This window comes from Larimichthys crocea, chromosome XIII (genome assembly GCF_000972845.2).
Source record: "Larimichthys crocea isolate SSNF chromosome XIII, L_crocea_2.0, whole genome shotgun sequence".
Lineage (NCBI taxonomy): Eukaryota > Metazoa > Chordata > Actinopteri > Sciaenidae > Larimichthys > Larimichthys crocea.
This window is the reverse complement of record NC_040023.1, coordinates 9,656,858-9,669,978: the sequence shown is the minus strand read 5'-3', so window position 1 is coordinate 9,669,978 and position 13,121 is coordinate 9,656,858. Positions and strand designations below refer to the sequence as shown.

Below are 13,121 nucleotides of genomic sequence, written 5' to 3'. Positions count from 1 at the left end.
ACACATGTTCTCTTCAGACTAACACACACACACACACACCCACACACACACAGCACATCTTCGCACTCAAATTGTGCTGTTAAAAATCGAGTGTATGTTGAATTTAATCCAAAAATAAAGTCCAGCAGCTGCAGCTCTGTTGCAGACAGCTCCAAATCTTCCCTGCGGACATTTATAGACAGATTTAGGAAAGAAGAGACTCGTCGTAAAGTCAGATATCTCCACACAGGCTTCTATTGTGAACGGATACAGAAGCTGCGAGACTCTAAAACATCAATGCTGTAGGTCTTCCAGTGCAGGAAACACATCTGAATATCACATATATACACTATATAAGCGCTAACACACACAGACACACACACAGAAGTCTCTAAGTAAAGACATCAACGCGTTCACCCTGTCCTGACCTACATGCTGTTTCCCTGGCTGTAAAGTAGGCTTTCACTGTCTTGTCGTCGCCTCCCTGCTCCAACACCCCAACCCCCATCTCTTTCCACACAACTGGCATTTACAACCTATAACAGCGCTTCCAGATTCTCACGTAAAAAAGTCAGTCAGACAAAAACTGTCACTTAAAACACTTACACAACCATTAAATGATCATTTCCACAGATACCAATATTTCTGCATCTGTAACAAGGATGGACAATACGGATCAAATCCTCTGCATGAATATTATATCACAATATCTATGTACATAATGTACATATTATGTTTCAACTGAGGGTTCTGCTCGAGGCTTAAAATGAAGTTTTTCCTTGTCTCTGTCGCCAAGTTCTTGCTCGTGCTGGGATCTATAAATAATATGAACTGAACTGACAACAAAACGCTGTTTTAGAGTTACATCTCCTGATTTAGTACTTGTGTTTCCAGATGTGTCCTCTCACACAATAACTTCAACTAAAATAATAAAACATTTGTTTTTGCATGTTTCCAACAGTCTTTACTCATTCTTGGATATCTGTCCTGACACAGCAATATATCTCTAAGTTTATCTTATCGTCCAGTATTGACAACTTAAGAGGTCAACTCAAGGTTTTGGTGACATTGTGGTTTATTCTGCTGTTGCATTCACTGTTTTATGGAGGCACAGAAAAACGCTGAGGGCGCTTCAAACCACTACATCCGTCCATCAACATACATTTATGCGATAAAAGCCCTGAACAGTGAATAATCAGCACATTTATGAGATGCAGACGATAAGAGGCGCAGCGCCGAGCCCACTTTGACACCATTTGTCTCAGTTATCAAGCTGGAAGTCTTCCATGTCTCCACTAAAAGAGGGAAAGCTATTAGCCTGCTACCAGTGTCTCATTACGTGAGCAGGGGAACCCTGACTTCTCCAGAGAGCTGAGTAACCCACATTTCTCCTCGTTCTTCTGTTACAGCGAGAAAGAGAGGAGACAGGACGGCACATGGACATTTAAGCTCTTAGTGTGACATGAACAACTGATGTAGATGTATATAATATATAGCATACTATATACTGACCAGTGTTTTTTCAGGAGTGTGTGGGCCTTTAATCAAAGCCAGAAGGAAGCCGAACCATCAAACATCGTGTAAACATCCAACATCCAAGAATATGTCAGCATATGAAGTGAACTCACTGAACTGAGGCTCAATACAAGATGAAACGTTTTCACCACAACGTCTGATGACACACAGACTAAAAGTATCTAAAGTATTTCACCAGGAAGGGTCCCATTGAGATTAAATCTCTTTTTCAAGGAGTCCTGGCCGAGACAGACAGCAGCACAAACTAAGAATGAGTCACTTAACACAGATACAAAACAGACAGACAGTTTTACGACACCTAATACCCCAAAAAATAAAGGTGCAGTACGAGCTATGAGTCCAACAATATCAGCTTAAGAAACGATTCATCTCCAGGTCTTTGAAATTGATTTAAAAGCATTCAAAGAAATCAAATCATGGAGTTTTATAACTTTAATATGTTCCAGTCTGATGATTCAGAGTATCCAAACACTCTCCTCTCTGATTTTACAGATAAGTTGAAGTTTAACATGTTTTCTGAAGCTCTGAAGTCACTGACGTTTAACAGACGTTACTTTTCTTGCTCCTGTCAGTTTGTATCCACCTTCACTCAGAGTTTTAACATGATTTTAAATTTGCTGATGCACTCCATATTCTGTATTTTCCACTGAGTGCGCTCACTCTTACAGCAACTGCTTCACATTCAAACCTTTGCACACTTGCTCCACCAGAAGCTTCCCACTACAAACACTCAGGAGCTCCACTGAGCAGTTCCAAGCTCGGTGCCTTGCTCAAAGGCACGCTGCCAGTGTGAAACGGTTTCCCTTACCTGCAACACGAACCACCGCCCTCTCCGCCGGGTCCAGCACAGAGTCCTGGCTCTTCCTCTTCCTCCTCTCGTGTTTGGACAGGTTCCATGGCAACGTGTCTCCGGGCGGCCCCGCTTGTCCTGATGGACACGGGGACAACGACCCCCCTGAGCGCTCGCTACGGAAGGACGGCTCGCTGACGCAGGAGCGCTCGCTTAGAGTATCATCATCTGACGACTCCATCTCACGTTAGGGCTGCAGGGAGGAGAGGGATGAGGAGGAGGAAGAAGAAGGAGAAGAAGTGAGGCATGTAGAGCAGCAGGGGGGAGGGGGAAGGAAAGAAGGTCAAAAGAAGGGAGGAGGATAGAAAGAGAAAGAGGAATTGTTGTTTACATGATGTTTTATTCATCGCTGTCTTACAGTGAGATCATGATGATGCAAAGTTTCAACTTAACAGCAGCGAGGAGAGAAACTACTGGGTTAAATCAGTCATCACGTCTTCACGACGGTTACAGAGTTTATGAGGCTGCAGACCTGCAGTGATGGCAGGCCGGAGAAGATGAAAGAGGACAAGCACATGACAGCAGAGATGATGGTACAGATTACTGAGGCCTGAGCAGGGGATCAAACTTTAAGTTCACCAACAGAATAAGGCAGCCAAGCAAACCTTAGACTGTAATATATAAACATGATATTCCAAACTTATATTTTGTTTTTGACAGTGTTGACTTGTCAGTCCAGACTGAAATATCTCAGATTTCCATGATGAATTCAAATCACACAGTGACTGTCTCACTTTTCCTCTCATGTCATCATCAGGTCAACATTTCTAATTAGCTAACACACTAAACTAATATGAAAAACATGGTGAACAATGTTTAGCAGAGCATTCAGCTGTGATTAACCCTCTGAGTCCTATCAACGGCATCACAGAGCCACAAACATGACATAACCAATCGACAACCTCCGCGGCTGTGAAGTGAAGCCGATGCCAAAAAACTGCAGTTCCTCAAACGTCCACTTGAGGCTGGCTCCAGAAGTGAGTCAGTCTCCATAAGTCCCCATGTTCAAATGTCCAACTTCACAGCAGAAATAAACATGTTTACAGCCTGGTACAAAAAACAGTTTTGGTCTCTGTAGCTAATTTCCCCGTTCATGACAACTGTACTGAGGGTGAATTTATATACAACTCACCTGTTCACATTATATTAAGGCTTAAAGTTATGCAGGATTAAGAGCGTGGACGCTTTGATTGACAGGTGATGTTACAGATGGCTTGTTTGAGCAACCAGGCTTCATTCAACCCAGTCCACGTCAATTTTTAGATGAGATTGCTTTTAGACTACCAACATTATTTGGTATTGATATCACACAAGATATATCTATATAAATTTGTACAAACATAGATTTTTAGATATAGACAATGTCTAAATTGACCAACAAGTCAAATCCCTTGTAAGTTTAAAGTTACTCATCCAATAAATCACTGTATTAGACCTCGTTATAGTTACATTACAGTCAAATAATGTGACTTTTCTTAAAGTTTCACAGCTTTGACAGAATGTAAAGAAGTGTAATGTGTTTGTGTCTTCACACATAAACAGCAAACACACACAATAAGATCTAAATAATTCATCATCGTATCACTTCATAGAAATCACTGAGGTCCGGACACATTGCGTCCCGCTTCAAGCTGACTTATTGATGATGCGGACGATGCCAGCTGCGATGTGTGAAAGGCGGCTCTGTGCTCGGACGGAGGGATGGAAAAAGAGGGAGTTTTCTCCACAGCGACTATTCAGCAGACTTGGCTGAGAAAAGAGGGAGAGAGATGAGATTTCAGCGCTTGTGTAGTGTTTCTATTTTTAAAGAAGAGTCGATATGCCGGAAAGACAGGAGGGCGCTTTCTTCATCTCACTTTCACTCTCTCGTCCTTTCTCTTGATCTGTGGCTCATCAATCTTTACACTCTGACTGTTTATTTGCATTCAGGTTAAATCAATACCTGTTTATCATAATGACGAAAATGGGTGATTGTAAATACTTGCTGTAAGCTGTGTGTGTGTGTGTGTGTGTGTGGACTCTTGGGACCTGATGCTCTGATCTGTCTATCACAGCATCCTAAAATCAATACCTGTCCTGAGAGAATGAATTGGCTGTTACTGGCTCTCATGTTTCAGCTCCACGGGGCGTCTACAGCAGGTTGGTGATCGTCTGGTATCATCATCTGTTTGTTTTTGTTGGGTTTTTTTTATCTCCATTGTGTGTGTAGTGCAATAAATAATAAATAGATCCGTCTAAGACTGAATCTCTGCAGGATAAACTCATATATAATCTGCAGATATTAACATAACATGTAATAAATGTGCTTTTAACGTAACAACCAACGTATGTTTCTTAAAAGAACAGTCCTTTTCCACAGCAGCAGTCTGACAGAGAAGACAAAGCACGTGTTACTAATAACATTTATGACGGCTGCACTAAGTAAACCAACACCAGGAGCCTGAAAGCAGAGCCGCAAAATGAAATCCAGCCGTCATTAACTGTAATAAATTGACATTCTCCTTGTGTTGTCTGGAACACGAAGGTTACGATGACATTGAGGGTAATGCAGCCCTGAAAATGAGTCAGAATCAATAAGAAACTATGTGCAAATGTATCTGTTAGACAGTGTTTGAATACATCTTGATGTTCCAAATGTGTGTCTGTTTCACTGTCCATGGGAATGTCGATCCAAAACATCTTGAAGGATTGAAGGATCCTTTTGAATGTCAAACTTGGAGTTTAGAAAATGTCCGAAGGACTTCAAACAGACTAAACTTCTCGACTTTGGACTTCTTCAAGTCAGGACTGTGCTGGAAGAGTCTGGACGCACCATCGTTGGGAGCTTTCAGATTGTATCAGCCTGTAGAGACTTACATTGCTATGGACAAGTGTAAAGATTTTATCCAGCTCTGGAAATCAAACATAAATATGATTAACGATAGAAATGTCGGCTTTACCTAACAGAAAAATTGTAAATAATGTATGGACATTTTATCCTATATTGGTGCATGTTGAGTGGCTGTGTATGTGGTTCTGCTCAGTCCTACTAGGGACTTTGTTTGAGGAACCAGAGGGCGGTCGGTTCAAGTCCAGCACAGACCACAGTATGGAGCGTGGACTGGAAGCTGGAGAGGTGCCAGTTCACCTCCTGAGAAAGGTACCGAACCTCTTACTGCTCCCAAGGCGCCTGTGTGGATGAATGATTGAAAACTGTCTGTTCATAACAAGAGAGTGTTTGTACTCTTTCAGAATAAAAGTCCCCAAAGTCGACGGTTATCTGCTTTGTTTCACACAGACACACACACAAAAAAAAAAAACGGTCACTCTGTCTTCTGACAAACTCAACAAACACGTTACAGAGTGACTAACTCCCGCTGGCTGCTGAAGACTAAACCGTGGAGTGACCTGATCTGTGGTCACGGGGTGGGAATGTTTCTGTGTACGATGTGTGAGTCCAACAAAACGGCTGCGATTTCCATCTGGACTACTGCTGCCAAATATCCTCCTCCTCCTCCTCCTCCTCCTCCCTCTTCTCCTCCTGCTGCTGGCCCCTGGATAGACCGCTGGCAAAGCCCCACTTCCTGAATCCCCGTCACCACAGCAACGCTACTAGGAAGAGGTTAAAAACCTTCCCAGGATCCTGTGCGGTTCTCTGGTGCATGGTCGAGTGTAGAAGTCTCTCAGTCCAAATGCTGGTGTTTATGTGTGTGTTTGTGTGTGTGTGTTTGTGTGTGTGTAAAGTCAGTTTCCGTGCTGCTTGCTCGCTGACAAGTGAGTCAGTGCCACTGCAACTCGCAGTTTTATAAATAGAGCCCCGAATAGAAGCTTCAAAGCCGCACCGTGTCATTACAGCTCCGAGAGAGAGGGAGACAAATCTCTCTGAAGAAAAAAGAAAGTACGAGCAGAAACACAGGAGAAGCAGTGTGAGACGGAGTGAGATCACTTCCTGCCTGATGACACATTTTTACTCACTATCACTCACAGCTTCATCGACAATCAGTCCAAAGATATCCAGTCTATTATGATAACTGAACTGTACTCGTGCCTTTCTAGTCCTCTCACTACATATCTCATTCACCTATTTAAATACAGATTCACACACTGGATTTGAGGTTCAGTATCTTGCTCAAGGACACTTCACCATGCAGACCGGAGGAGCCGGGGATCGAACCACCTAATCATCTAATCAGTGGACGAACCGCTCTACCTCCTGAGCCACAGCCGCCCTGAAACCATAGAAAACAACACAGACCAGCAAATATCTACATATGATGAGACGGAACAAGTTGGTGGCTTGTTACTAAAACTGAACCTAACTGATTAAATCAGTTTTAGTCTTTTAGTGAGACATTTGTCAGAATATTTGGAGTTCCTAAAATGTCAAGAAAAGTTTAAATTGTAGCCCAACGTGCTTCACAGAGCAGAGTAAAAACAGAAACAGACAAAAAAAACTAACAGTTCTTAAGGCAACAGAGCAGTTGCATGAAAAAACTAGAGATTAAAAGAAGAGTAAAAAGCATAAAACTACAACAACGAAAACAAATAAGAAGTAAATTAAGAAATATAGGGTACAAAGCATGATTTAAGAACAGTTGCTGTAAAAGTAGATGAGACCTATACGGTGAATAAGCACCAGAGATGAAAGTAACAGGGAATGATCGGGACCTAAAAACTCAGCAGTGAATGCATAAACCTCTTTAACCGTAGGATGAACATAAAGACTGATATTTGTTAGATTATGGATGTTATGATGCTGCAAACAATGTTTAGATGTACGGCGCTGTTACTTGTTTGCTTTCTATGACCAACATGAAACAGCACCGATCAGGGTGGTCAATTACATTTTCAGTCTTTTCTTTTTAATTGACTAATCGCTTAATCTACACTGTGTCACAAAATTGTCCAAAAAAATGTCCCCAGAGCTCAAAGTGAGTCTTTAAATTGTCCAAAACTCTGAAATATTTAATTTCTTATGATATAAAATGCAAATTATCAACATTTTAGAAGGACAAACCTTTGAATGTTTACTTGCTTTAATGGATAATAAATTATCAAAAATGCAAATGAAGCGAGTACCAAAGTTTTAGAAACACACACATGTACACACACATACACACACACACACACACACACACACACATATCCATGCAGGGATCTTGGCTCATGCCTCTTCCTGTGACAGTGTGCAGCAGCTGAATCCGACCTCGCAGGGATGCTGGATGCTTGACTGGCCTGATTCATAACTCCCAACCAGGATTTACATGGACACGGTCTGTTCCCACAGCTTAGCCTGAGTAGGATATGTGTGTGTGAATGTGTATGTGTGTGTGTGTGTGTGTGTGTGTGTGTGTGTGTGTGTGTGTGAAACAAAAGAGCAGGAGTGACATGAAGGCTCTGATAGAGATGTAGCAGTGTGAATCTGAACAACAGATTAAGGAGGAGAGAAAAGGGGAAGACAGGAAATGAGAAAAAAAGACTCATGGGGAGAGAGAACCAGACATTTGCAGAGTAACGGCCGTAACTGCCAGTGCTCGTCATTCCAGGGCGGCATACCAGCGCCGCTGATGAAACTTTCACTGACAGTTACACTCAACAGACACATCAGGCTCAATTCTGCCTGACGAACTCCAAAAAATGTGAAGCCACCTGAGCAGAAAACACATCTGTATCCACCTCTGTATGCTAAGCGAAGCCAGGCCAGTAACCTCCTGGTTGTAGGTCTTATGTCAGATTATGCAGCATGAACTCTGTGACCCCGATCCGATCAGATTCTGTAACGTTACAGAGTCAAAGATTTGTGTCTTAAGCAACATTAACTTTTCCACCGTAAAGGATTTAAATCATGTTGATGTTACACTTTGTGTTCGTGGTGATTTACAGAGTTGAAGTAAACTGCTGTCAGCTGTAGCTGCTGTTAGCTCAGTTTGTTAGCCGGGGTGTCCAGACTGTGAGCTCAGAGCATCGGGGGGGAGTGTTAGTGTTTGTGCATTTTGGACCACCAGGAAGAAGAAGGAGAGGGCCCGAAGCTGGGAAATGTAACCGGGCTCAGCAGCTTCCATAGACATAATGACAGAGGAGAAGAGAAAGAAGAGGATGTTGACGGAGGAAGCTAAGAAGAGAAAAGGAGAGAGTGACAAGAGTAAATGTGGGACTGGTTTTTAGTTGTTTGGTGAGAGCTTGGTGAAATAAAAAGGTTGAAAGACAGACGCCGAGCTGGGCTGCTACATCTGCTGTTGTTGACCTTTCTTGTTAGAAAATAGTTGACTCGATAGTTTTTGATAATAAGTAAGATAATCAGAACCAATTTCTACACAATGGTGGTTTAAATGATGTGAACACGATGCTTGCAGTGAGGTAACCAACATCAAATAGTGAACACACTGTCTTTGGAGTTCTTCTCATTCTGCCGACGTGGCATCAATGCAGTATTAGCACAGAGTGGCATCGATCTTGTTGTCCAACATTTTGGCAAGAAAGCGTATTTCCTAAAATGTCAAATGAGTCTTTTAAACTGATTACACAACAATACTTTGTCTTCCACTTTAACGTCGACGTCTGATCTTCCTCTGAAGTTTCCAGCCTGGGTCAAACTTCACAATATAAATGACACATAGGAGTTTAAAGCACGCTTGTTAGTGATTAAAAGTGTGAGAAATCACAGCCCCCACTCGTGATGAGTAACACACTCACAGACCGGATAAATAAATGGCTAGACTCAGCTCCCCCACGCACACACACACACACACACACACATACATTAATACACATGCACACATAAAACACACTGAGGAGCTTGCCAACAATACTGTATCTTACTACTACTCAGCATGACTGGACAGAGAGACAGAGTTAATTAAAGTGAGAGAAGAAGGGGAGTGAAAAGAAAAGTGAGAGGTTAACAAGTGACGGAGGATGAGATAAGACAAAGAGGAGGAGGAGGAGGAAGAAAGATGGAGGCGCTGTAGTCATGATAAGATGCTGTGTGAATACCAAAGAGCTGCACTGAGAGCAAACCAACACACACGCTGCCGGCTAGACAGACGGAGCGACGGAGCGACAGACGGAGGGAGGGAGGGATGATGAGGTGTCAGTCGAGTCTTTCACAAAGAGAAGAAGGACGATGTCAGTGTCCTGAAAACAGAGCTGTGTCTGGATATTTTCATCTGTTTGGGACTCTAAACATTCCCCAAATGTAAAAATGAAACATCTGAGGAGAAGAAGTTTGGTAATTTACATCCACAGTGAAGCCATAACAACCAGACGCTGCCTCATTTAGGGAGTCGTGAACCCAAAGAAAGGTTGGAAACCACTTGATGAGCCGACAGAGACAATTCTGATCATGACTTTAATAATTTATCAAACAAACATGCCAAAGATTTTCTGACATCAGCGTGTCAAATGTGAGGATTTGCTGCTTTTCTCTGTTTTACATCCTCGTACACATGGAATATCTTTGTCACCTTGAGCTGTAGGACATTTATCGTTTGTAGAGTCCCAAAAATTTCTTATTTTCTATTTTATTTACTTCTAAATTAAATATCTTTCATGCTTTAGACTGTTAGTCTGACCTTTGGAATGTTGTGATCGGCATTTCTCGTTCATTTTCCTGATATTTTATCAACTAAACAACTAAAAGATGAATCCAGGGTACAAAATAAACCTTTTTTTTTTTGTCCACCTGCCAAAGAGCTTGTGAATGCTGAATCTTTGACAATAACATAAATTGTCTTTTTGGCTGGTGGGTGAAACTAATCTAGCAGCCACTCGCATATTTTCAGCAGACTTTTGGCTGGTGGCTGGAGCTAATGTTTGTCCCCTGAATGAATCAGAAATAATAATCATTAGCTGCAGCCAAAAAAATGAAAATAAAAAGAGGAGAGTTTATCTTTTTATGGTCACAAACGCCGGCCGTGTGAAGTGAACACTGCACTTCTTCTTCATCCCCTGGATCGGGGACATATTGGTACTTTCCATCACTATAGCACAGAGTAGTAAAGGGGTGTGTGTCCGGGGGCAGTGCAGAGGATAAAATGGTTGGAAGAGACCAACTTAATTCTACAATATCGTCTGAATAAAATGGAAATGAATGTTGCGTGTAATTTGTGTCTTACAGTATCTCATGTCTGGCTTGTTGAGGGTTCACCATAAGGCTGGAGGTCGATGTGCATTTGACCATCTGCTACAAAGCAGCAGGAGGGGAGCCCTGAATCCTGATCTCTCTCCCTGTACCTCTCTCTATTTTTATGTGTTTCTTTCTCTGCCTGCAGCTTGCATAATATCGCTGAGGTTTTCCAGACAGACAGACAGACAGACAGAGAGCCTGCAGTGAAGGAGCCCACTGGGGATCCACACAGCAGGTGGAGGTGGAGGTGGAGGTGGGACGATGGGGATGTAATTGGCTGTAGGGGTTGCACGGATCAATAAAAGCTTGTGTGTGTGTATGCACATAAAATAGCTGCAGCTGGTGGTTCATGTCACCAGGTTTGCAGCATGCCTCTCCCCTCTGTGTGTTTGCATGAATGGACATCAGACATGGAGACCAAGTGGGGCTGCATGCAGAAGCACGGGGCTCTTTGTCCAGCACACACACACAGCTTGGCCTGCTTGCATGGAGAACGCCAACTAATTACATTTATCCATTTCATGAAATGCTGAGTCTCTCATTAGGACCTCGGCAGCCTTCTCACGACCCACAAACCGTCTCTGGCTGCCTGTCCGCTGGATACTTCCAGCCCAGCCCTCCGGCGCACGAATCACGAGCAGCGTGCGGAGGGACTATGTGATTATTATACTGAAAGCACAGCTCCCATCACGTGTAATGAAAATGAATCAACACGTATATTAAATCAAGGTTGCGATCCTCGTTAAATGTTGAGTGTTTTATGAGTTTATCCTCATCATAACGCTCCTTCATGATCTGGTACCGCTTGGTGTTAATGGACAGTTTAAATCATCACCAAGCTCGACAGCTCTTCATAACACATGCCCGCGGTGATGTGAGCCATCGTGGGTTAGTGCAGAGTTCAAAACAGCCAGCATGCTCCGTGAGCTCCGGAGCCGCTTACCTTCACCGGGCAGCAGCGGTCCTGGAATCCGAGCGCAGAGCGAGGGAGGCCGGGGATGCTGCCGCCGCTGCTCCCTCTCTCTCCTCCTGCTCCTCCTCCGAATGGATGGATGAATGGAGAAACGGGTGGACGGATGTTTTCCGCTCTCCTGATCGGTGTTACCTCCACACACAAAAAAAAAAAACCGGAGAGCGAGAGAGGAGGTGAGAATAGCAGCAGGCAAGCGTAATCCTGAGTGGTAATGGCTGTCCTCCTCCTTTCCCCCTCTGTCTCTCCTCTCTACAACCCCCCAGCACCAGCCCTCCTCCTCCTCCTCCTCCTCTCCTGGTCCGCTTTCACTCTCTCTCTCTCTCTCTTTCTCTTCAATAGGCTGTTTTCACGCCTCCGACACTTAACCCATGTCCATTGAGTGTGTTAAGTGTCGCGGAAATTGGAAATTTCGGTTGTAGTCCTGCGTCACCGTGGCTCAACAGCACCGCCAAACCCAGGCCGAGACGCACACACACACACACACACACACACACACACACACACACACTTTCTCTTAATTTGGGACTCTGGAGGGAGGAAAAAAAAGGGCGTTCACATTGGCATGTTTGCAATTCACATTATATTTCAGCATTACGCAGAAGAAGCAACTCTGGCTCTGCAACTTTTACATCACATGAGATAATATTAATCCCTCCACCACACACACACACACAAACACACACACATATATACACACTAACCCACTCCTCCCTCTCCAGACAGCTGGAGGAAGACAGGGAGTATCTGAGAAAGAAATTAAATACAGATGATGAGGTGGAGATGGAGAGTTTTGGGGCTGCTGCTCCTCCCAACCAGCAGGGAGAAGGTCTTCACAGTTTGGGCTGACCTTGGGAATGTGAGGTCACATCCCAGAGTTCATAATTTAAAGCAACACTGTGTAACTTCTTTTATTATAAAATAACTAAAAAAAAATCCTGTTGATGCTGCATTCAAGTGTAATCAGGTGAATGGTGTCTCACTATGTAACTTTGGGCTCCGTGTCGGTCACACAGCAGCAACTATTTCACTGACTCTGGTGAAACTGGATCATATTTTATGGAGAAAATGTTTTCTGTGATTTTCAGAGTTTCCTGACGGACAGTGAAGTAAACTGTAGCTGCCGTTAGATAATGTTAGCTCAGTTTGTTAGCCCAGCTCTGAGCTCAGAGCACCGAGGGGAGTGTTAGTGTTAGAGGAGTGTTGTGCCAGAACAGGAGCTGAGCAAGTGGAAAATGTAACCGGACTCAGCAGCCTCTATGGATGTAATGGCAGAGGAGAAGAGAAAGCTAAGAAGAGAAAAGGAGAGAGTGGGTGAGCAAGAAGCCGCCGGACAAGAGTAAATCTTTTACTTCTTAATATTTCCCACAGTGGTATCACACTCTGAAACATTGTTTATAGGTCGCACTAAACTGTATTTAATGGTTTTGGGGTCGAACCCTGGATCTAAACCTTCAACCTTCTTGTCTTCAAACCCCCGTGATCAAGTTTTTCCTGCCCACAACGTTACTGTTTTGGTTCACGCTCGCTGTTCTCATGCGGTTTCCCACTGATGCTCAACAGCAAACAGCACACAGACACAGTTAGGGACTAACTGGTGAACATAGTGGAGCATGTAACAGCCAAATATTCCCTCAGATGATGGTGGAGACCAAAAAAGGAGATAAAACGCGGGGGGAAAA

General features: G+C 43.4%; 1 protein-coding gene across 9 annotated transcripts in view; it reads right to left on the bottom strand.

Moving 5' to 3' along the window:
- macf1a (microtubule actin crosslinking factor 1a) overlaps nt 1–11,686 on the bottom strand; it is a 192,973-nt gene extending 181,287 nt beyond the window's left edge. For 5 of the 9 annotated variants that reach the window (XM_027286533.1, XM_027286544.1, XM_027286540.1 and 2 more), the window contains exons 1-2: nt 11,413–11,686; nt 2,324–2,558 (exon numbers count right to left, since the gene is read on the bottom strand). In XM_027286533.1, coding sequence (XP_027142334.1) covers nt 2,324–2,546 — 223 coding nt within the window. In that variant the 5' untranslated portion in view covers nt 2,547–2,558; nt 11,413–11,686. Of the gene's footprint in view, nt 1–2,323; nt 2,559–11,412 lie in introns of those variants that run through there. The other 4 variants (XM_027286542.1, XM_027286546.1, XM_027286543.1 and 1 more) reach the window with 2 other exon arrangements.
- Between the last annotated feature and the right edge of the window lie 1,435 nt (nt 11,687–13,121).